This window comes from Jaculus jaculus, chromosome 12 (genome assembly GCF_020740685.1).
Source record: "Jaculus jaculus isolate mJacJac1 chromosome 12, mJacJac1.mat.Y.cur, whole genome shotgun sequence".
In the NCBI taxonomy this organism is placed as follows: domain Eukaryota; kingdom Metazoa; phylum Chordata; class Mammalia; order Rodentia; family Dipodidae; genus Jaculus; species Jaculus jaculus.
Window position 1 is genome coordinate 590743 of NC_059113.1, and position 25674 is coordinate 616416.

Consider the following 25674-nt stretch of genomic DNA (forward strand, 5'->3'; position numbering starts at 1 on the left):
AGGCCTGACCTGGAACTCACTTTATAGGTCGAGGCTGGCCTTGAACCAACAGCAATCCTCCTACTTCTGCCTTCTGAGTGCTGGGATTAAAGGTGTTTGTGCCACCATACCAGGCATGAATGTCTTCAGGCAAGATGTATACATTCCAGTTCCCCCTGGTCTCCTGCTTATACTCACCTGGCCCTCTTCACTAGTTTTTATTGCCTACCTACCTTTTACTAGGATGGGGGGCTTTCTCCTACCTTTGAAACTATTATCTGTACATTTCTCTCTCCCAACATCTTTCCTTTAGGGACTTCTAGACTAAACCTAGTGATCTTCTCTTATCCCCATATTACAATTGAGCTGGAAGGGCTGGATCTAAAATCATAAGGTAAATGAACCTCAAAAAGTATACATGCATGACAGTGGGTAAGAATAACAATAGCATTATACTTTTTCCCTTGAATGTCATGAGTGCTAGCCAAGCACTTCTTGACCTCTGATAAGGTCACCGAGCAGGCTTCCCTTAGACCACTGCCTCTAGGTAGACTTGGGGCACCATCCTTCCTGCCAACAATTGAGATGGCATGTCTGGTATCCAAACCCCAGCAGACCTTGACCCTGTAGTTTATCTACCTTGCATTTTTCTCTTGGTTTTGGTAGCTAATTTGGCAATTGCTTCATTACTTAAATAGCAGCTACAAAAAAATGTCATTCTTAGGTATCCATTAAATTCATAGCTTGCTTCATTAAAAAGGACTTCATTGGGGCTGGAGAGATTGCTTAGTGGTTAAGGAGCTTGCCTGCAAAGTGTAAGGACCCATGTTCGACTTTCCAGATTCCACATAAGCCAGACGCACAAGGTGATGCAAGCACACAAGGTCACACATGTGCACAAAGTGGTGCATGTGTCTGGACTTTGATTGCATTGGCTAGAGACTCTGGTGCACCAATTCTTTCTCTCTTTTACTCTCTCTCATAAAAAAATTTTTAAATGCTTTATTAAAAGAACACCCCAGGCTAGAGAGATGGCTTAGCAGTTAAGGCAATTGCCTGTGAAGCCTAAGGACCTGGGTTCAATTCCCTAGTAACCACGTAAGCCAAATGCATAAGGTGGTGCATGAGTCTATATATAGTTTGTTTCAGTGACTACAGGCCCTGGCATGCCAATTTTCTCTTCCTCCTCCTCCTCTCTCTCTCAAATAAATGTTTGTTTGTTTGTTTTTTAAAAAGTAACCCATCTAAAATGTTCACATGGCCATGCCAGATGGAAGTGAGCCAAGTGCTCAGTATTACTAGTTCTTCTACTGCCAGTAATGGATTACTTGGTGGGGGAAGAATCTAATTCACTGCATAAAAAGAATTCCATGAGAAGATTCTGTTATTGTGAATTGTAATGAACTGGACTTGGAGTAAGCTTCAGAATCCACATTTTCATGAAGACCTATTTAGGTCCCTTGTTCATTTCATCTGAAAACTTCTGTGAGCAGACATAAAGCCACAAAACACTAAGAATTGTTTCACATGACTTTATCCTCATTTTTCTATGTTTGAAAAAGCAGAAAGGAGGAAAAGAATGACATCATAAATAGGTCTATATCCAGCACTCAGAATTAGTAAAATATTTACCATTTTGAGAGCAACATAGCTTTTCTGGAACAGCCTCTTGGTGGCAGAGCAAGAAATGTCTATACTCGCCACTTTTTTTTTTTTTATCCTTAGGTGTTCCTGATGTGTAAGAGCTTCCAGGATTTCCTTAAATACATCTGCACAAAGAATATGAGAAAGTCAACAAAATGAGACACAGTCTTCAGAGATTTTCAACTCTTCTTTTTAATTTCATGCTCCTTTATTTTCATATAATTAGGTATCTAGAATTCTTTATTGCTACAGTCTTTACTAGTACTATTATTGATCTGAAAGAGAGTATGGGCATGCCAGGGCCTCCTGCTACTTCAAACTAACTCCAAGCAAACTAACTTTGCATGTCTGGCTTTGCATGGTTACTGGAGAATTGAACCCAAGCCATGAGGCTTTGCAAACAAGCACCTTTAATCACTGAGCCATCTCTCCTGCCCATGAAGTCTTGATTTTAATTTCCAAAATGGAAAATATTTGCAGCAAAAACTTTGAGGGTCCTTAATGAGTCTTGAATCCCAAACCTCTATAGATTTTGGAACTGAGGCCCATTATAAACATATACATACTATCTTTTTTTTTTTTTTTTTTTGTCTCACTAATGGCCCAGACTAGCATAGAACCCATAGCAATCTTCAGTTCTCAGCTTTGCTGGTGCTGAGATAACAGTCGTGTTTATTCTGTTGTCCTAATTTGTAGATGCCATTCAGAAGTCTCTTCTCATGTAAGCAGTAGAAAAAGGGAGCTTTCCCCATCCGTCTTTTACCAAACCTCTAAGTCACAGCATTTGTTTTTTAAATTCTTAAGCTGTTTATTGTCCAATTTCTATTTGTTTGCCATGGCTAAGCCAATGACTTGCCTTCCTCCCCCACTCCATCCCTACCCCAGTTCTGTGGGATCCTCCCTAGCCAGCTCCTGGACTCTTGTTGCTAACTCCAAATGCAAGAACAAGTAGCACAGCATTGTTGATTGGTAAGGGGCTCGCATCTTTGAGGACAGACAAATAAAAGTTATTGCATGAAAGCCAGAGTGGTGGAAATGACAGTGTCCCTGGGCTGCTGGCAGGAGAGCTTTGTAAAGGCAAGTCAGAGAGGAGGAGTGAAATGTCACAGAATGACTGCAGATGGTAATCGTCTTTCTCCTGGATGCTGCCAAAATTACAAGACACAATTAACTCAGGAATTTCCTGGTGCAAGCTACAAGGTGCCTGGTGGAACCAAAGGGAGGCATAAGTTGTTGGAGGCCCTATGGATTTCTAAGGTAGAGCTATTGTCTATGCACAGCACTCTCTGCTGAGGGCTTCTGCTAGCTTTCCATGTGCCTCTGCAGCTCTATCAAAAACTGACTTTCAACTCACAAGAAGGCATACACAGTTTTGAAGAAAAATGCTGTCAAATATTGTGGGCAATGCACAACTGTGACTAAATGCTGCCTAATGGATGATGTTACTGACAATAGGTATTACTGACATGAATATAATAACTGTATTTAACATATAAAGTGGTAAAGGTGCTTGTTTGCAAAGCCTATTGGCTCCAGTTTAATTCCCCTGCACCTCCATAAAGCCAGATGCATAATGTGACACATGCATCTGCAGTTCATTTATAGAGGCTAAAGGTCCTGACACTCCCATCCTCATTCTTGTCTTTCTCTCTCCTTTCCTCCCTCTCTCTCTCTCCAAATAATTATTTTTAAAGTAAAGAATAAGCTGAGCATGGTGGCTCACAGCTTTAGTCTCAGTACTCAGGAGGAAGTGATAAGAGGATTGCTGTGAGTTTGAGGCCAGCATGCAACTACAGAGTAGTTCCAGATCAGCCTGGGCTAGAGTGAAACCCTACCTTAAATAAACAAAAACAAAAAAAAAGTAAAATTAAGATAAAGTAGAGAAGTATCTTCGGTTGTCCATGGAGCTACCCAATGCAGTAGTCACTGAATAACACCTGCTATGCCCTTTTAAGCTGAATTTCATTTTCTAGAACAAGCCTACATCTTGACCTCAGTCTTGTGGCATTAACTAATTTCTAATTCCCTTTAAATCCATCTATTTTTATCTCAAAACTTATTCATCCACCCCCCCAAAAAAGTTTTTTTTTTCTTATATTTACAATTTCCTAGGCAAAGGGAAAATATAAGCTATATATTTTATGTAGTCATTCTATTTCTTTGTCTCACATAAATTACTCCATTTTATAGATGAGAAGGCTGTAACTCAATGGCATTAAGCCAGTCTCACTAGTAAGGCAGAAGAATCCAGGTCTTTCCAGCTCCAAAGTCCACATTCTTCTATACCTAGCATCATAGTTTAATTAGAACTTCTGTAACAAAATATACAAAGGGGGTGACTTATGAACAACATAAATGTATTTCCCACAGTTCTAGAAGCCAGGAAGTCCATTGTCAGTGTTAGGGTGTTCAGCTTCTGGCATGGTCTCTCTTCTAGGTTTCAGACTATTGATTTCTTGCTGTGTCTTCATGCATCAGAAAGATGGAGATCTTTGTGGTCTTTTTAAAAAAATTTTGTTCATTTTTATTTATTTATTTGAGTGTGACAGAGAGAGAGAGAGAAAATGGGCGCACCAGGGCTTCCAGCCACTGCTAACAAACTCCAGACGCATGCACCCCCTTGTGCATCTGGCTAACGTGAGTCCTGGGGAATCAAGCCTTGAACCAGGGTCCTTAGGCTTCATGGGCAAGCTCTTAACTGCTAAGCCATCTCTCCAGCCCTGTGGTCTTTTTTATAGGAACCCTAATCCCAGTCCTGAGGTCTCCATCTTCTTGATCTGATCACCCGCAAATACCATCAGCTGGGGAGTTGGAGGGAGACAGAAATTCCGACCATAACACATGGCTCCTTCCTTCCTGGACATTTGCTCTTCCTCCTCCCTCTGCTCAATGGCACACACATATGTGTGCAGAGAGTCATTTTTCCCCCGCTCTGCTCAATAATACACACACATGTATACACAGAGTCACTTGTTCCCCTGCTCAATGTGCAAATGTGCACAGTTTGATAGCATGTATAATGATGAGTACATATCATTATATATTTATCAAAACTCATAGAATTTACAAAAGAAAATTCTAGTGTGAGCTATGGACTTTGATTGTCAATAACATGTCAATGTGGGTTTGTTGTGATAACCAACACTTGTGCTGTTCTGTTTAGGGATGTTGATAATGAAGCTGTATTAGTTACTTTTCTCATCTCTGTGACAGAATACCTGACAAAAACTAGTTAAGAGAGAGGGATTATGATCATAATACATGATATACATGTATGAAAATTATCAACAAACAAACCTTTACCTTTAATCCCCAATTTGGAGGCTGAGGTAGGAGGATCCTGTGAGTTTGAGGCCAGTCTAGGACTACAAAGTGAATTCCAGGTCCGCCTGGGCTAGAAAATCAATACAAAACAAAAAAAAAACACCTTAAAAACGTACAAGGGAGAGAAGGGCTTTATTCTAGCTTACAAGCTCAAGGAATACAGTCCATCATGGTAGGGAAAGTGTGGTGGTGAAAGCAGCTTCTGTCCCTGCCAGCAGAACTGTGAGGCTGCTTGTTCACATCCCAATAAATCAGAAAGCAGAGAGTTCAGTTGAAGCTGAGTATAAGCCATAAGACCCACTTCCCCTTCCTGCAGCAACCAATATCCTCCAGTGAGGCCCCACTTCCTAAAAGTTCCACCGCCTTTCAAAGCAGCACCACTAACTGGGCATCAAGTGTTCAAACATGTGAGCCTGTGAAGGGCCTTACCATCAAACCATAAGTGGTGGATGTCAGTGGTGAAGACAGTGGTACATGGGAATTCTGTAATTTCTGTTCTATTTTCCTATGAGCAAATGCTGCTCTAAAATATAGTCGATTTGAAAAAAAATCCCAGGGGCTGGAGAGATGGCTTAGCAGTTAAAGTACTTGCCTGAGAAACCTAAGGACCCAAGTTCAGTTCCCCAGTACCTACATAAACCAGATGCACATGGTGGCACATGCATCTGGAGTTCATTTGCAATGGCTAGAGGCCCTGGTGTGCCAATTCTCTCTCTCTCTCCCTCTCTCCCTCCCCCCCCCCCACTCCCTCTCTCCCTCTTTTTCTTTCTCTCTGATAAATAAATAAAAATAAATATATGTTAAATTTAAAAGTCCTAATATGTAGCAGACTGTGTGTTGGATAGCAGAGTGGCATGTGTCTTACACTCTAATCTAATGAGGAAACAGAATTTTAAGCTACAGCATCTATGAGAAGCCAAAAAACTGCTGGTAGTTTCCTGGGGGTTTTACCTTCATACCTCTTTTTTTGTATCTAGTTACTCTTTGTTTGCATGAGTCTTCATTTTACTGAGTATTACATCACTCATTCTTCTGAGACTACTTCCAAAGGAGAGAAACTACTAGAAAGCTAGAAAACTCAACAGTGTTAAGAGCCTTGCCCCCCCCACCATTACATGAATGATGGTAGTTAATCCTTCAGAATATGGCTGAACACAATTGTAAGGTAAATTTCTCTGAAAATGTTCACTGAAACAATCATTTGATAGACTCATGAAAAATAACAGTTGTTTTCCTCCTTGAATGAATTGCCTCAACTCTTTGCTTATCTCTTTTTTTTTTTTAAGATTCACCTGATTTGGGGTATGAGAAGAGACCCCTGTCTGGTCTCTGGATTCTCAAACTCTGCCTTCCTTCTCCATTTCTCACCACATATGTATTTCTGTGTCTTTTCTAATCACAACCTGACTTCACTGTTGAAAACATGGGACTTGGGCTGGAGAGCTGGCTGGGCAGTTAAGGCACTTGTCTGAAAAGCCAAAGGACCCAGATTTGATTGCCCAGGACCCACGTAAGCCAGATGCATAAGGTAGCACATGCATCTGGAGTTTGTTCGAAATGGCTAGATGCCCTGGCACACCCATTCTCTTTCTCGTCCTCTCTCTCTTTCTCAGTCTCTCTCTCTCTCTCTCAAATAAATAAATAAAAATATTAGAAATAAGAAGAAAAGAAAATATGGGACCTTGTGTCAAGGATAACACTTTCTTTGTAGTCCATTGTTACATATTTAGAGGGCTAACCATGATGAATGTGTATGAAGAAAGTCATGCGCTTATGAAACACAAGAAGAGGAAATGTTTTTAAATTTTTAGTTTGGAATTCTGAAAACAAATTTAATTTTTAGGTGTACCACTTATATAAATTTATTAGAATCTCCTTGTAAAGACTGACATTAGAAAGCCAGGCATGGTGGCACATGCCTATAATCCCAGCACTCGGGAGGCAGAGATAGGAGGATCGCTGTAAGTTCAAGGCCACCCTGAGACTACACAGTGAATTCCAGGTCAGCCTGAACTAGAGTGAGACCCTACCTCAAAAAAACAAAACAAACAAAAACAGACTGACATTAGATTAGGTGAAGAAAATGAAAATATTTTCTACTCATTATTTTATCATTGCTTCACCTCTAATGAAGTTATTAAAAATAGAATGTTGTAACAAGTAGTGAAGTTCAAAATCTTTTAGGCCTCTGAGGAAAAGTAAATACTATAGTTTATGTGAAATGTTGGCAAGTAGAAACATGCATAATAGAATTTTATAGACATTTGAGGACTTCAAACTGAGAATCAGTAAAAGTAGGAGATGAAAGAAAAACAGTCATCATCCCAGAAATGATGGGTTCTTTCCCAGTATCTACCTCCTTCCAGGAGCTTGCTATTTGCAATAAGATGACAGGAAAAAAGGTATAAGAAATAGGCATAATAAATGGCTACAGTATTTTTCTAAACACTTAATCATCTGCTTAAAATTTGTTTATGACTTTAATATTGAACTCCAGAAGTCATTCATTTATCACAATATACACATTTCAACTACTTGTAAGTCATACTTAATATATATCTGAAAATTCACTCTGTTAGATGTAAGGAAATACTACAAGGGTGATTATGCAAGGTTGAAGGTTTCTTTAAGAGAATATACAGGAGGGCACTTTAGATGTGTTTAACAAAGGTGTTTTCAAGTCTTAGATTTTGTTTCGTTTTCTTTGGTGTATACATGTGTTGATGTGAGTGACTGTGAGCACACACAGGCCACTGTACACACATTTGGAGGTCAGAGGAATTCTTCAGGTGTCAGTTCTTACCTTGAGTGTTGTTTAAGGCAGGGTTTCTTGTTCTTACTGTTCACCACTGTGTTTATCAGGTTAGCTGGCCCATAAGCTTCTGGGAGATTCTCCTGTCTCTGCCTCCTTTCTCACCACAGACAGCCCGGAATTACAAACACTCCCCACAGCATCCCACTTTTCATGGATTCTGAGAATCTGAACTCAGATACTTCATGCTTGTATGGCAAGCTCTTTCTTTTTTTAATATTTTTTTAATTTTATTTACTTATTTATGTATGTGAGAGAGAGAGAGGAAGATACAGAGAGAGAGAATGGGTGTGCCAGGGCCTCCTGCCACTGCAAATGATCTCCGGGTGCATGTGCCACCATGTGCATCTGGTTATATGGATACTGGGGAATCAAATCTGGGTCCTTAGTCTTCATGGACAAGTGTCTTAACCACTAAACCATCTCTCTAGGCTGCAAGCTCTTTTTTAAGAAACTTTCTATTGAAAACTTCCATAATTATAGACAGTAAAATTTAAAGTGTAACAACTTGGTAGTATTGAGTATTCTCACAGAGCTGTATAACTACAATCAAGCTTAAAAAATTTTCATCATCTAATAAGAAACTCATGTTCATTCCTCAGTTCCTCATACCTGCTCTCTGTGCCTAGGCCTGAGAGGCCACTAATTTGCTTTCAATCTATGGATTTTCCCACTCAGAATGATCTACAAATAGAACCCTGTGGCATGTGGCTCTTTGGAATGGCTTCTTTAAAAACTTAGAATAAAAAAGAGAGACTGATTGAGAGGGGGAGGGGATATGGTAGAGAGTGGAGGTGTGAAGGAGAAAGTGGTGGGGGAGGAAATTACCATGGTTTATTGTCTATAATTATGGAAGTTGTCATAATAAAAAAAAAACTTAAAATAATGTTTTTAAGATCCAATCTTAATTTTTTGTTGTTGTTGTTTTTCAAGGTAGGGTCTCACTCTAGCTCAGGCTGACCTGGAATTCACTATGTAGTCTTAGGGTGGCCTTGAACTCATGGCCATCCTTTCTCTGCCTCCCAAGTGCTGGGATTAAATACATGTGCCACTACACCCGACTTCCAATCTCAAATTTTGTAGAAGCTGTATCTTAACCTTCCTGGCTGCAATTGTACTGTTTATTTCTGATCCCTCCTATTCACTTTGTCTCCCTCTCTCTCCCCTTGCCTTAGTACTCATCATCTCCTATGGCCTTAGCCTGTGCCACTGTTTTGGGCGCTATAATACTTTCCTTTTCATAGACATATTTATCTCCACTGTAGAATGAGGAAACTGGTTCAGAATGCCTTCTTTCCCTAGGACCAGTCATGTGATAAAATCTTGTTCATTTTTACTGTCTTGTTTCATTGGAAATCATTTGTATATTGATTTTTACCATCCTTGCTCTACAAGAGCCCTTCTCTTCCCTTAAGCCCATTTATTTAACTTGCTTTCTTACACTACTGCCCCATGTCCTATAGAGTTAAATTTTTAAATCTCACATTTTGCCAGGCATGGTGGCACACGCCTTTAATCCCACCACTTGGGAGGCAGAGTTGGGAGGATTGCCATGAGTTCAAGGCCACCCTGAGACTACATAGTGAATTCCAAGTCAGCCTGAGCTAGAGTGAGGCCCTACCTAGAAAAAACAACAACAAAAAATAATAATAAAATAAATAATAAAATCTCATACTTTATGCCCTTTTATGATTTGGGGGAGTTGATCAGACTCTAAGGAGAAATAGTGACTCTAAGAAAACAGTCTAACCCTTTGGCACCACCAGAGCCTGGCCTAGTTATTACACATTGCTTTCTTCCATGGTTCACTTGGTTCTGCCACACAGACACCTCAGGACACATGTCTCATGATTATTCAAGCTCAGAATGTACCTGTGTCTCGAGGTGAAGTAGAGCTTTCCCACAACATCTGTGCTTATCCCAGTCTCCTCCATGTCCACCTGTAAATGTGAACTATCATTCTTTACTCTTTAAGAAAGTATTCACTGAAGGCAACACTGTAAGTTTTATAGCAAAGTGATCTACAGGCATTGAACATGATCAAGTAATGCTATCAACATAAACATTACCCTCCCCTCGGTGATACGGTGGCACAGCATCTGCTTATCTGATAATTCTGTATGTATGTGGTTTTGACAGTAAAATGTATATACAAGAGTCCATGATCCCTGCTGTTGCTGCTGCTGTTTCTGGAAGTAATTGTTCAAACATTCAAAGCTGGTTGTGGTGAAGGCAGTAGGATTGTGAATTTGAGGTCAGCTGGGACTACCTAGTAGTACTCTGTCTCATAAACAAAGCACAAGGGCTGGAGAGATGGCTCAACAGTTAAAGTACTTGCCTATAAATCCTAACGACTGGGGTTTGATTCTCTAGTACTCACCTAAAGCCAAATACACAAAGTAGCACATGCATCTGACATTTGTTTGCAGTGGCTAGAGGGCCTGGTACACCCATTCTCATTCCCTTTCTCCTTCCCTCTCTCCCTCTCCCCCCCTCCCTTCCTTGCAAATAAATAAAACATTTTTTGAGAAAACACAAAACAAACAACAAAAGCCATTCAGACATTTAGGCTCCAACAGAATGGACATCAGATGCTGACAACAATACAGCCAGAAGGTCAAAAGTCCAATACGAACCAAGAAAAGAAATGGCAAGATTGGAAGGGAGTAGGAGTAGGAGCTGCTATTTCTATTTATAAAAGACTGTGAAACTGGATTGTAGAAACACATTTGGGAAGCTGAGGCAGGATCATCATAGCAAGATCCTATGAGAGAGAGAGAGGAAGAAGAAGAGGAGGAGGAGGACAAGAAGGAAGAGGAGGAAGGGGAAGGGAAAAGGGAGGGAGGAAGGGTAATACTTGTTTAATGCCAGAATCATATTATAATATCCTATATACAAAATACAGTATTTATGGCACATTATATCCCATTAATTGGCTTATTGGCCTATGTTCTCCATGGTGTCCTTGAATATGATGTATATCTTCAGCCAAATCATAGCTGTGGATGCCAGAGCAGCTATTATGCATGTGCACATAGCAAAACTTACTTTACTATATTTGATGGGAAAAATCTTGGTAAATAGTATGTATATATGTATGTATGTATGTATATATACATGCATGTATATGTGTATGTATGTGTCTGTGAGTGCATGTAAGTATATATGCATGTTTTTCAGCTGAATTCATCTGAGTTCTAGCCAAAGCAATTCTCTAGCTTGTAAAGATTTGTTTCTATCATCAGCTAATATTTATCAAGCACAAAGTAGATATTTTAGGAAATGAAGATGTAGCTTTGGACAGGCTAGGTAAATATTATATCCTAAAAGTGTACTTGCTAGGAAGGAAGACTCAGAATAAACAAGTACATAAACAAAATCATTCTGGAGATCATAAAGGTTATCCAGGACAAGTTCTTGTGGTGACTGGAGTGAGTGTGTGTGTGTGTGTAGGTTTCTGAAGGCCTCCCAAAGGAAGAAGTGACATTAAGTATAAGTACAAGCATGAGACAAGTATAAGCATAAGAAAGAAAAGGCCATGGATTGCCGGGCATGTTGGCGCATGCCTTTAATCCCAGCACTTGGGAGGCAGAGGTAGGAGGATCACCATGAGTTCAAGGTCACCCTGAGACTACATAGTGAATTCCAGGTCAGCCTGAGCTAGAGTGAAACCTTACCTGGAAAAAAAAAAAAAAGAAACAAAAGAAAAGGAAAAAGCCATGGGAGAAAATGTTCCAGGCAAAGGAACACACACCAAAGCCTCTGAGGCAGGAAGTGGTTTGGTATTTCTGAGACAGGAACAGACCCCTAGAGCTATATATGTATGTATGTATGTATGTATGTATGTATGTATGTATGTATAATTTTATATATATATATATATATATATATATATATATATATGTATATATAATTTTTTTTCCCCCGAGGTAGGATCTCACTCTAGCCCCGGCTGACCTGGAATTTATGGAGTCTCAGGGTGTCCTCGAACTCACAGCGATCCTCCTACCTCTGCCTCCCGAGTACTGGGATTAAAGACGTATGCCACCTCACCCAGCCTGCAAATAAATATATTAATACTGTTTAAAGGCTGGAGAGATGGCTTAGCAGTTAAGGTGTGAAGCCTCAGTGTAAAGGACCTTAAATGACCTATTGGATTTCTCATGCTATTCTATGACCTATGGAAAGATAAAGCATTTCATGGACTTTTTCATCTAAGGAGGGTCTGAAAGCTTAAATAGAAACTACAGGTTTTTTCATCATTTAGCAGCAAAAAAGTTCAGGTGGGGCTGGGGAGAGATGGCTTAGTGGTTAAATGTGCTTGCTTGCAGAGATTGCCAGCCCAGGTTCAATTCCTCAGTACCCACATAAAGCCAGACATACAAAGTGGCACATGTGTTTGGAATTTGCGTGCAGTGGTAAGAGGCCCTGGCACACCCATGTTCATTCATTTACATCCCCCCCTTACAAACATGCACATGTGTGCACATGACGCATGCATGCACACACATGCATCTACAAGGCTAAAAGCAATGAAATTGATGATGGTGTTTACACACCAGCAAAATATCTCTTTTCCAGTCAATTTAGTTAGTATGATACTACAAGACCATCACAGGTGAGGGTCACTGGCAACTGAGTTATTTATTTGTTCATTTGCATTAAATAGTCACTATGTTCCAGTACTATCCTTAGGTGAAAGCATATAAGAATGAATATGAGGGTTGGGGAGATAGCTCCGTGGCTAAAGGCAGTTGCTTGCAAAGCTTGATCTACCCAGGTTCAATTCTGCAACGCCCATGTAAAGCCATATATAAAAAATGGTTCATAAGTCCATTGTCTCTTTGCAGTGGCAAGAGACCCTGGTGCATACATACATATGCAAATAAATAAAAAATATGCATTGAAACGATATTTTAAAACAGACAAGAAGAATGAATAAGAACAAAGTCTCTGTCTTAACTGAACTTTTATTAAAGTGGATAGCAATAAATGGGCAAGTAAACAAATGAATGGGTATGCTTTCAAGGATGAGTTTGAGCTCTGTAGAAAATATCACTGTATGTTCACTGACATAAGGAGCATTTTCACTGAGAAGGGCCTTTGAGCTGGGACTTCAGTGGTAGGAATCAGTCATTCAAGAACATGGCAGCAGTTCAGGGACTTAAACACTGGTAGGAGTTTATTTAGTTTTGTTTCACTTAGCTGAAAAGCATGATTTTTAGGGTTCATGTTCAGTCTTAATTACATACAAAAGACCTATCACCTCCTTTTTATCACACTGCCCCTCCACCTTCCAGCTCCATAGACGAACAAGGCAATTCACCCCAGAATGTTTAGGCTTCTAGGATAAGACCCATTAAAGAAAGGCAAGTGCTCAGTTAACAATTCTACCAAGTCAGGTTACCTGGACACATTCAGGCAAGAAGCACAAGTGAGTAAACACTGTGAACCCTTGCCTCCTGTGCCTTTCATTTCTGCCCCTAACTTTATGTGCTTTGCCTTCTATCAGTTCCTTTCATTCGAGGTGATCTCAGGAAGGAGATGCACTGGGAGGGGTAATCAATGAGCACTGTTGGTCACCAGGACATCATCTGCTTCTTCTGCAAACTGACCTGACTACTTTGGGGACTTAATCTGATTAATTGAGTCTATTTTCTATTTAGAGTGGTGAGCACCTCCCCACTACACCCCACCCTTCAGTTGGTAATTTAACACTTTAATTAGAATGAACTCATGGCTGACCCACCTTAAAAGCTGCCTCTGCTGCTGTTCTCCTTGGAGGTACATTTCCACACAGCATATGAAGCCATGTCACTGATTGTAGAATGCTGCTTCCTTGGCTGTCATGGGCCCAGCACTGCTAATTACAGTGAGGTTTCTCTTAGGTTTGCTTGTTTATTGAACTTAATTCCAAGAATAGATTAGCATCATGGTTCGGAGACAAGTTAGAGATTGGAGTAAGATTTCTACAGAAACATAGGTAGCTCACTGCTGGGGATGTCAATAGCATGATCATGAGTTTGTTTGCTTTCTTGTTTGTTGTTTGTTACTTGGGCTTTTTGAGCCAATCTCTCACTTTGTAGTCCAAACTGGCCTCCATAGTGCTGGGTTTACAGGTGAACAACCATGCTACTACCTGCTTTGGCTTTATGGAACCAGAGAAAAATAAGGATGTCCCTGACTGCTCACAGGGCCTGGGGCAGCCAAGGGGGAAGTCTGCCAGGGGATTATCAATCATTTTCAATCATTGACCTTAGCTGGTAAATCCAACCAACCTCCTAGTATAAATTGAGGACTAAGACCAAGCTGAAGTCTCCTTAAGACTGATATTTCAGCTGCAAAAGCTCCCTAAAAGTGGCAGGATAAATTATTTGGCATCTCACACTGGGGGAGCACAGTAAGCAAATATTCCTTCTTATACCAGTAAGAACTGTTGGGGTGTGATCATCCTTCTCCATTTCCCTACCCCATTTTTTTTTCTAAGAATGAAGACATGGTAGAATTGTGGGGAGGGGGTGTTTGTTTGGGGGGTTGGTTTGTTTTTTTGGTAGGGAGAAGAGTAATGCAGAGTGTCACTCTAACCCAGGCTGACCTGGAATTCACTCTGTAGCTTCAGGCTGGCCTTGAACTCTCTGTAATACTCCTACCTTAGCTTCCTGAGTGCTGAGATTAAAGGTATGCACCACCACACCTGGCTATCCTTTAGAGTTAGAGTGCCTAGACAAAAGCTAAGGCCAGTCTTATACAATTTACATCTTTCAAAGATTATTATATGAATTATTACATGTAATATGTATTCTAATTCTTCATATAGTAAGGGCTGAGGAAACATAACCTATTGTCATCCATTCAGCATTAAGTGCCTGCTGTGTGGCTATTGTACTGGGCACTGCCGGAGGACAGGAAGATGGATAAGAAAACAAGGCTGCCGCTGCCTTGTCTGTCTTTTATTGATGCCTAGGAGATGAGTTACTGCTACAGAACAGGTACCTTATTCCATGTGTAACTAATTAGAGAACCACAAAGCATAGAATAAATAGAAGCGTAACTGAATAGTAATTGAAGAGATCAGCCTTTTGTCTACCATGAATTAGGCCAAAATGCATGATAATGTTGCTGAGACTAAATGCCTAGAACTTGGACCTCATCCTTGTTAGGTAAAGAATTAACCTAGATCAGGGCAGCAACGAAAGAAAAAATGTCATAAAACTATCATGATTCAGCAGCCTGATGCACATCTCTCACAAGCAAAGCATGGCTTACTGTGTCCTAACTAGGTGAAAACATGTAGTACACAAACAATTGCCCTTTGGAAAAAAATGAAAATATTAATATGGAAAACAAGTAATAAAAGAGAAGGGTAGGGGACTAGAGAGATGGCTTAGTAGTTAAGGTGTTTGCCTGCAAAGCCGAAGGACCCATGTTCAATTCCCCAGGACCCATGTATGTACAAGGTGGCATATACGATCTGGAGTTCATTTACATTGGCTGAAGGCTCTGGCACACTAATTCATTCTCTCTTCCTCTCAAATAAATAATAAATAAATAATTTTTTAAAAAAACAAAAGATAAGCCTAGTTTGCATCCCACCATACTAACTTGCTCTCTATCCTTATCTGAGTTAGTGAATAATCTGCTTTCTACGGTATCTTTTTGTGTTTATGAAATGGGAATACTGTTAGCCCAGGTTCAATTTTCCAGCCATTCATATAAATCCAGATGTAAAAGGTGGCACAAGCTGGGCATGGTGATGCACACCTTTAATCCCAGCACTCAGGAGGTAGAGGTAGGAGAGTGGCCATGTGTTCAAAGCCACCCTGTGAGTACATGATGAGTGGCAAGTGACCCTGGCAAGCCCATACATACACACAAATCCATATGCAAATAAAAATATATTTTTTTTAATTTTATTTATTTATTTGAGAGCGACAGACACAGAGAGAAAGACAGATAGAGGGAGAGAGAGAGAATGGGCGCACCAGGGCTTCCAGCCTCTGCAAACGAACTCCAGACGCGTGCACCCCCTTGTGCATCTGGCTAATGTGGGACCTGGGGAACCGATCCTCGAACCGGGGTCCTTAGGCTTCACAGGCAAGTGCTTAACTGCTAAGCCATCTCTCCGGCCCTAAATAAAAATATTTTTTAAAAGAAAATTTTAACTATAATCAAATTTCTGTGTTATAAACACTACTTGACTAAATACCCCTGTATCAGTGCATATAGGCACATAGACAGTAACCCTTAGCCTAGCTCAAAACAATGGTTTTTCTCAAAAGCAAATCATTGCTGCTGCTCTTACTTATGGACATATAAGATGACTTAGAATTTCTTAGGAATACAGAAAGATTAAAGCACAGTTAGAAAGTGAGGCATTGAGAGCTGGAGACATGGCTTAGTGGTTAAGGCATTTGCCTGCGAAGCCAAAGGACCCAGGTTCCATTCCCCAGAACCTACACAAGCCAGACTCACAAGGGACACATGCATCTGGAATTCATTTGCAGTGGCTAGAGGCCCTGGCATGCCCATTCTCTCTCTAATATCTTTGTAGTATCCTTGTGTTGAATTGCTCCTTTCATGAGTATAAAGTGCCTTTCTTTACTTTCTTTTGATTACTTTTGGTTTAAAGTCTATTTTGTTACATATCATTATAGCCATACCTGCTTATTTCATACTTCCCTTTGCTTGATGAGTATAAAGTGACTTTCTTTAATTTCTTTTGATTACTTTTGGTTTAAAGTCTATTTTGTTACATATCATTATAGCCATACCTGCTTATTTCATACTTCCCTTTGCTCTTTTCTATCCTTTCCCCCTCAGGTGATATCTGTCTTTCATGGTAAGAGTAGTTTCTAGAAGATAGCAAATAAATGGATACAGTTTTCTGATCAAGCTAGTTAACTTGTGTCTCTTGATTGGGGAGTTGAATCCATTGGTGTTCAGAGTTTTAATTTAGAGGCATGAGCTTATTACTGTCTACTTGAAGACTGTGTGGAGTTTGGTGTTTTCTTCATTTTCATTTGCTTTCAAATCTGTTCTAGTTTTATTTTATCTTCCTCTTGTAGCCTCATAGGTATGTTTATTCTTCTCTTAGTGCAAACTATTCCATTTAGTATTCTCTGTAGGAGTGGTTTTTGCTCATATATTCATAAAGCCAACTTTTGATCATTGAAAGTTTATCTTTCACCTTCTATTACAAAGCATAATTTTGCTGGGTATAGTAGTTTGGCAGTCATGGTATTTCAAACTTTGTAATATTCCATTCCAAGCCCTTGTGGCTTTTAGCATTTACATTGAAAAATAGGATATAATTCTGATGGGCTTACCTTTGTAATTGAACATACAGGGGCCAGAGTTGTACCCAGGAGTGAATGAGCTAAGGGGGAGCACTCACCTGGACCCTAGGTGGCCTACTTTGTGCCAGGGCTAAGGAGTACAGCTGGCATATATGGCCCCTCTGAGAGCATGCTGTAATAACCTAAAGGTCCAGCACTTCACCATACTACCATCCTGGGGAGAAAGCTTTTCCATATGAGCCTTTGGGGGAATTCATTCCAAAACCCAACACTTTCCAAGTGGGACACTCTCTCTGCCATCCATATAGGGTCATTGTAAATAGAAGAAGAGCCATTGGACTACTTTTACTAAAAGCAGCTCATCTACAGCAAGGGTAATATTATCGTTATAATCCTTAGTACTCAGCAGAGGCATGAGAATAAGTCTGTGATGCTTCTTTACCATCTTAGAACAGTTCAGAAAGTGCCTATGCCCAGATTCCAAAGCAAAGCAAACATCAGAGCAGTGTTACTGTGTCTCTACCCCACACTGGCATTTAACCTTATCCCTTAACTTTTCTCTGTCTCTTTTTCTGACAGTGGCTCAGAAACCCTGGTCCCCAGCATGAGAAGCGGACTCTGTTTGGAGACATGGTGTGCTTCTTGTTTATAACGCCCCTGGCCACCATCTCAGGCTGGCTGTGTTTGCGGGGCGCTGTGGACCACCTGCACTTTAGCAGCCGGCTTGAAGCCGTAGGACTGATTGCACTCACTGTCGCACTCTTCACAATTTACCTCTTTTGGACACTAGTAAGTATGGACTGGGGCTGAGCGGGGTGGGCTAGGTTGGCTGGAACTGGCAGCGGAATATCTGGTACAAGCCCTCCCTTTTGTCTATGGCACTTCTCATCTGCCCAGTAGAAAACAGACCTTCACCTGCTGGCTCAGGTATGTGATCTAGTGTATGTGAGTGTGTGTGCATGTGTGCATACACACACACTGCAAAGAAGAGCAGATCAAATAAAGGGAAAGCCCATGCTCTGAACCGTCACCTTGTACAATTCTCTCTATTAGACAAGGATTCCATCTGGAGTGAGGCACATGCTTCCTCTCTCCTGTTTACGTTTCTCACTTCTGCTGGGATTGTAGTCTACTGTGAATGATGCACTTGCTGCCGCTGCCTATGCAGACCATGAATTCTTTGTGGTAGTTATTTCCTTCCTGCATCCTGACTCAGCACAGTCTGCAACACATGTGGGACTGCACTTCCCCTAGTTATTATCCCATGTGTTAGGGTAGTGACTCTGGTGCCCATAAAAGCACCAATTTGGGGTTGGAGAGATGGCTCAGTGGTTAAAAGTGCTTGTAAAGCCTGACAGCCTGGTTTTGATTCTCTAGTACCCACGTTAAACCAGAAGTACAAAGTGATATATGCATCCAGAATTCAGTTGGTAGGAGAGCCTGGCATGTCCATTCCCCCTCTCTTATTCTCCTCTCTTCTCTATCTGTGTGTGTGTATATATATATATATACACACATATACATATATATGTGTGTGTGTGTATATATATATATGCATACATATATATCTATGTATGTATTTTTTTGTAGAAAAGCACTAATTTATCAAGCTGAGTCTCATGCTGCCTCCAAAGAAAAGCCAATTCCCAGTAAGTGTTCCCACTGTATGTAAGGAAGAATCTTTAAACATCTTTGTTTTCATTCTTTTAACTTCATGCAGAGAGTTTATTGCTCAGGCACCATGGTATTAACAGTGCCCACAAAGAGCAACATTTACTCCCTCTTTCTGCTACCTTATGGAGCTGCAAGGGAGGCTGAGGCCCTCTAGAATACATCCAGAGGCCAGCCCCCTTCTTCCTGGCATTACTTTCCAGTGCCTGCTTGGTTGTAATCTAAGCATGTACTGTTGTTATTCAGGAGATATTTCCTGTCTAAAGTATACCCTTCCCATATCCTGTGTCAGCATGTAAAAGCTCACCACAGGGCTTCATATCTCCCAGACCCAGTGCCTTTGGCTGTCCTCTGAACCTTTGTTCATTTCCCTCTCTCTCATGTGGCTATTCCAGATCTATTCTTCCCCATCCCCTGAGGATGTTCAGACAGCAAGGGGCATGTTTCAGTCTCAGAAAAAGACATGACTTGAGCTGGTAGCATCTTGATATAAGGCTCAGCTGAGGCTTCCAGTGTAGACATTGTTTCTCAGCTAATGAAGCTCCAAACAAAACTGTCACTGGCTTCTGTAAAAGTCCATGCTTCTAAAGTGAAGCAAATAGTGAGGTGACCTGACCCAGAGCTATTGTGGTAAGAGAAGAGTTAGAAATTAGACTGAACAGTCTTTACCTGTTATCCAGAGCAGTTGTGGTATGAGAGGGTTGGAGATTAAACAGTCTTACTACTTCTGTTGCAGCTGAAGTGCCTCAGAAAGTCATCTCACTCCTCTGAGCCTAGATGTCCTCTCTGTAAAGTGGGGAGGGTAGTAATGGCCCTGCTTTCCATAGTATCAAGAGACCAAATTTAAAAAGTATTTTTAAAGTACTTTGGGAACTGATAATTAAGTGAAAGACCTTTTTTTTTGTTTCTGGTGGAGATTCCCAACAACCCCCACCCCAACCCAGAGGTAGAGTCTTGCTCCAGCCCAGGCAGATCTGGAATCCACCATGTAGTTTCTGGGTGGCCTCAAACTCATGGCAATCCTCCTACTTCAGCCTCCCAAATGCTGGGATTAAAGGCGTGCACCACCACTCCCCACTTGGTGGAATTTTTGGTTGTTGTTTTGCCCTATTTTTGCCTTTTCAAGTCTAATATATTTTTTTAAGACAAGTCTCTAATATAGAAGGCAAGACTCACATTCTGGACTTTCAAAAACAGTGAAGGGGCTGGAGAGATGGCTTAGCGGTTAAGCACTTGCCTGTGAAGCCTAAAGACCCTGAATCGAGGCTCAGTTCCCCAGGACCCACGTTAGCCAGATGCACAAGGGGCGCACGCATCTGGAGTTCGTTTGCAGTGGCTGGAAGCCCTGGCGCATCCATTCTGTGTCTCTCTCTCTCTCTTTCTCTGTCACTCTCAAATAAATAAATAAACAAAAAAAAATGAAAATAAACCAGTGAAGGCCTTTTTGCAAATGTGCTTTGTGAAGTGTAACACATATAAGAAAGAAGAGTAGAGTGAGTAGAAAAAAATAAAAGGAGCTGGGCATCATGACACCTTTCACCCCAGCACTTGAGGTAGGAGGATCTCTGTGAACTCAAGTCCAGCCTGAGACAACATAGTGAATTCCAGGCCAACCTGAGCTAGAGCAAGATGCTACTGCAAAAGACCAAATAAATAAATAATTTTTTAGAAAGGAAAGAAAGAAGAAGGCTACCTTGAGAAAATATGGCCCTATGTCATTGCCTATGTCAAGTGATAGGAGGTCAGGAGCACTTCATTCCAGAAATGCTCCTGAGAGGCAGTGCTGCCTAGTAATAATCACAGGTATGGAGAATCCAAAGGCCCTGTGTTTAGACTCAAGATTCACTCCCTAACTTTAAGCATCTTATTCATCTTTCCTCTTATTGAAAAATAAAGGGGGGAGGAAATAAATAATTGGTAGCCCCTGAGCCAGCCCCTGGGCCAATGCTTATTGTCTAAGATTCGGTGGGGTAACATCTGGGAACACATATCCAAGTACCTAGCACAGTGCTGGCCCACGGTCTGCACCCAGAGGCTTCCTTGTTCCTTTATGCATCTGCCTTCTTCCCAGCCTCTAGAAAATGCAAAGCAGCAGGAGGGAAAGAAAGGTACTTCTCTCCTTTGGCTGGTGTGCTGTGGTGTCAGCTCAGCAATAGGTTACTGAGTATAGAATAATTCCTTCCCAGATAAATGCTGTATTGAGCAGCTCTGGCAAGGGCAGTAATTCAGGAACTGACAGCACTTGGAAAGTGCCCTCCAGCAGCAACCCATTGTAAACAAGCTGTCAAGCTTAAGGAGAATATGCTGTGAAAATGTCTTAGATGAACAAACAGAGGGTCAGTCCAAGCCTGGCTCCTCAAAAGAGCAGTTATTGGAAGATCCTCTTTTCCAGGGCTATGACAAAGGACAAGCACTCGCCTGTGCACCTTAAAGTTCCTTTGGACCTTCTCCCTGCCTCACAAGGGCCCTATCATGACACAAACTCAAGGAATCCTTTCTGCAAACTGCTGGGCTCCCGAAGCACACCTTGGACACAGGAGGCCAGGGTTAGGGTCTCCACCCTAACTCAAAGGAAAGAGTGTCCCCAAAGTACCCCTGTTCATGTCACACATGATTTCAAAGAGAGCCAGCTGCTGACAACTGCATCTGCACTGGCATGGACATTGAATGAACTGGATCTCCACTCTTGCATAGGCACACTTTGCCCCTTAATGTGCCACCGCTTCAGCCAGAGCCCAGCACCAAACAACATGAAGGAGGCTACCGCCCTTGACTGAGGAGTCCCCATTCCTTGGCTTGATCATTTAAATTCTGAGGAACTGCAGTTCTGCACTCTACCAACACATGCTCACCATGGAGCTGGTTTACAATAGCATTTTCTTTGGTTTTAGTTTTGGTTCTTGTTTTTGCTTTTGTTTGACACAGGGTCTCACTTTGTAGCCTGGGCTAATTTGGAACTCATGTGAAGCCCCCACTAGCCTTAAACTCATGGTAATCCTCCTGCCTCAGCTTCTTAAGTGCTGGAGTTACAAGCATGAACCAACATACCTGGCTTTTATAGGGCTTGGTTGACACCTCTCCCCAGTAGCCTACTACAGCCTACTCAGTGCTCAGTGAAATCCCTCCATCGCCTGCTTGCTCCTCAGCAGACCTCTTCTTTTCCATCATGCTGTCACAGACTGGGTCCATTGCCAGCAAGGCCAGTCACCAAAACCTGCTCCCATCAGTAGGCTTCAAAACTTCTCAAGAGAAAAAGCAAAGTAGAAAAGATGAAACTAGAGTATCCAAAGCCTGCTGTGACTTCACATCTCCATCATAGCCTCAGTTATCTCCTGGTGCAGATGTGGATGCTAACATTCCTTCAGCTCAGGTGATGGTGGTGAACTGTGAACAGACCCCACCTAGGACAGGAGTTTAGTTACAGGCCTTCAGATGAACAGTGAATGCACTTTGGAAATGGATGCCTGAGCAATGGTGTTATTAAATAATGGTCCTATGCCATGTCTTCCCACTGACATTTAAGAACTAAGTGAGGTTCCTCATGTTTTGTTCTGGCATCTTTTAGTTTATGTCGCATTTCCTCATTGCCTCTTTTTCTAAATTAAACCTTTTTTCTATGCATTTTCTATACATTGTGGGGAAGGAGCATCTAGAGACAGGCAGATATTAGCCCAGGGCCACTGCAGACATATGGTCTCCTTTGGCTTGTGCCCAACTTCTTATATTTTCCCTAAGGATTCATGTTCAAGTGCTGCTCTCTCATTGGTGAAATTTGCCAGAAGGCTGTAGTGGGTAACAACTATTGGCCAGATTAATCCACTCTCAGCTGTTTGTCTTTACAAGTGGGTTGAATTTGTTGTGTTTTTTTTTTTTTTTTTTAATTTCCTGGCCAGAGAACGGGGAGACCTGCTAAGTCCTTAACACCTGGCATTCCTTGAAGCAAAGCTTCTCGGGCTTGAGTGTGCCTGCAGACTACCTCGGGATCTTGTTAAAATGCACTCCCTGACTCCTGAGATTTGGATGGGACACAAACTCCTGACATTCTAGCAAGCTCCTAGGAGATGTAGCCTTCAGCTGGTCCATGACCACACTGAGGGCAAGCCCTTACAAGAAATAGCTATCACTCACTCTCTTTTTCACTCCCCTCCCCTCCCCCCCTCTCTTCAGTTTCCCTGTATGTGAGAAAGATGTCACAAATGACCCGTCTTCTTTTCCACATCTCTAACCCATGAAATGCAATGATAGGTCAAAAACACTAGAGTGTGCAAAGGTCTGTGCTCAGTGCTTTATATGCATCTCCCCACATACCCTAATTCACATTTTACAAACAAGAAAACCAAAGTTTGTGGATGACAAGTAGCCTCACAAAGTGAGGTAGCCACTAGATGGAGGATGGAGCTCCAGCCCTGTATGCCTGGCCCCAGGCCCGTCGCTTGCAGCCTGCTATATCCAAAGCAGAAAGTCAGAAGCACACAACTCGGCAGCATCATGGAGAGGGACTGTTCAAATCCAGCTTATCTGAACTGGTTCCATATTCCAGGCTTCTAGTCTTGCTAAATTCTTCACAGGTGCTTGCCTGCATTCAGCCTGTTTCCTGCCCTTGACCCTTGACCCTGAATGTAGACTTTTACACCAGACTCTCTCGCATTTATGCAAAGTACCAAATAGCAGCAAGGCAGGATAGATAGAAATTAAACAAGTTTTTAAAAAAGAAGAAAAATGTGGATTCACTGTGTCAGGGACTTTTGAGAAAACACATCTTTGTGATTTTAAAAGCTTATACTTTCATAACCAAATCCCTCTAGCACTTGGCCTCTGGCATCTGCTTCCTTGCCTCTGAAATTTGAATGGATGGCCCTTTCTGACCAAGTCTGTGCTTTCCTCTATTTATAGACACACTGAGTTCAAACATCAGCCCACTTTCTACCTTCTGTTGACCCATCCCAAAACCATTGAATAACCAAACCTGGCTGATTTGTCACGCTGGGCTCATGGGCACCTTTCTTCCAAGCGTAGATAAGATGTGCTTGTCTAGAACATAACCCCATTTTTTAAAGTATGTCTTCAAAAATGCAGTTTGAGTTTTCTGGGCAGGCCATCAGTTTCTGCCAGCTTTCTCCAAAGCAAATGGGTTTAAAGGGCTTATTCCAATGTGTTTATTTTTTTTAAAGAAAATACTTTAGGATATTGTTATATCCTGATTGACCATAGAACTCCCTGCTTGTACCATCAGGTATTACGTGAGAGGGGTTTACTTTGGAAGCAGAGTTGTGGTCACAAAGCATGCAATCTTTACTCATTCATAATCAGCAAACTCCTCGGAAATTTCCCCGGGTGTAACAGTGAGATAGGTGCTCTGCCAAGATGAATGCAACCCAAGCCCTGCTTGAAGATGCCTGCAGCATCAGGGAAGAAAAAAATAAGTGCACTGTTGTACAGGTGACATCATGCCATGCTCAGGGCCATCAAGAAAGTTGTATAGATTGGCCACAGCATAGTACAGAGGATGATCTCTGAGTTGTGCAATGTCTAATCTGCCACGGAGTACATGAAACCCTAGTACAGCTCTCATTTAACTGAGAAATCTGGGAAGCAGACAGGGGCATTGCCCAGCGTACACAGCTGCATAAGGGTGTGCACTGTATCACCAGCCATCCTTCTCCACATTTGAAGTTTTAGAAGCCAGAACACCACTGACCTGGAACTAAATTTCAACTCAGAAAGGACCACATGTTCCTACTCACATTCTGAGTTTGCCCAGTATGTGGAGGAAAGGAAGCCGTTTGCAAGCTCTGCCTGCCATGTTGACACCCAACACCCCAACACTCAACCTCTTTTTGCAAAAGCATTTTGCCCAGTGTTTGTGCCCCTAATGCTGCCAGTCCACGGAAGTTTTAAGAGACATGCTTATTTCTGGAATTGTCAGCTTCTGTCTACCTGTGTATCCTTCTTATTGTTCCTCTTCCACCCCCAGGTGTCATTTAGGTACCACTGTCGATTGTACAATGAATGGCGTCGGACCAATCAGAGAGTGATTCTCCTCATTCCAAAATCTGTCAACGTACCTTCTACCCAGCAATCCTTGCTGGGCCTCCATTCAGTCAAGAGGAACTCAAAGGAGACAATTGTTTGATGTTTGTGTGGTTGGAAGGTTGACTCATTTGTTAGGGGTTTAGAAGTTTCTGCACTGGGGCCGTGTGCTGAGCCACCCTAAGCCCTTCCTTAGCCTTGTGGGCAGAGCCATGTGACCACATCACCTGGGTGACGAACTCTGCCAGAAGGAAGCAAATGCTGTTTGACTTCAAATCATGGATGCTGCACTCATATGATATTTGCTAAGCTGCCAAATGTGTTTATTTAGCAGATACTGTATGGAATTTTCTGGACACCTCTTTAACATATGAGGAAGGTTGTCATGCTAAAGATGCAATTCTTCCTTTTTTATTACTATTTCACATATATATATATATATATATATATATATATATATATATATATATATAAAATTTAGATGATAATCAAAATTGAAAAGCCAATGTAAACACTGGTTTATTGTTTGGATGGGTTTTTATTTGGGTTAGTTTATTTGTTTCCTGGTTTCTACTGTGGATACTCTGGAGTAATTTGATAGCTTGAGTGGTCTTTTTCATCTCTCTTATGTCCCTTACTCAAGGTGACAGCATAATGACTATAGAACAAGTCATATTTAAAGGATGTTTTGTACTAAACTTCATTTAATTATTCAGTTTTTAAAGGGAAAAAGGGAGTGGCAACTTTCCACACAATGAACTGTTTATTTAAATATCATTAAAGAAAAAAAAAACCTATGGTGAGAAGCACGCTCCTTTCAACTTGTTTGGTACTGACAGATAATAGAAGCTATTTTCTAATAATAAATATCCAGTGTGTGAAAGACAAACCCTTCTGATTGCAATACTTTTTATTTTA

The 25674-nt window shown here is 41.3% G+C and overlaps 1 protein-coding gene across 3 annotated transcripts in view; it reads left to right on the plus strand.

Moving 5' to 3' along the window:
* Window positions 1-25176, plus strand: part of Marchf3 (membrane associated ring-CH-type finger 3) — a 146753-nt gene extending 121577 nt beyond the window's left edge. For 2 of the 3 annotated variants that reach the window (XM_004669179.2, XM_045131401.1), the window contains 2 exons: window positions 17635-17844; window positions 24701-25176. In XM_004669179.2, the coding sequence (XP_004669236.1) occupies window positions 17635-17844; window positions 24701-24859 (369 nt within the window). In that variant the 3' untranslated portion in view covers window positions 24860-25176. Of the gene's footprint in view, window positions 1-17634; window positions 17845-18645; window positions 18696-24700 lie in introns of those variants that run through there. The other variant, XM_045131402.1, reaches the window with a different exon arrangement.
* Window positions 25177-25674: the final 498 nt, after the last annotated feature.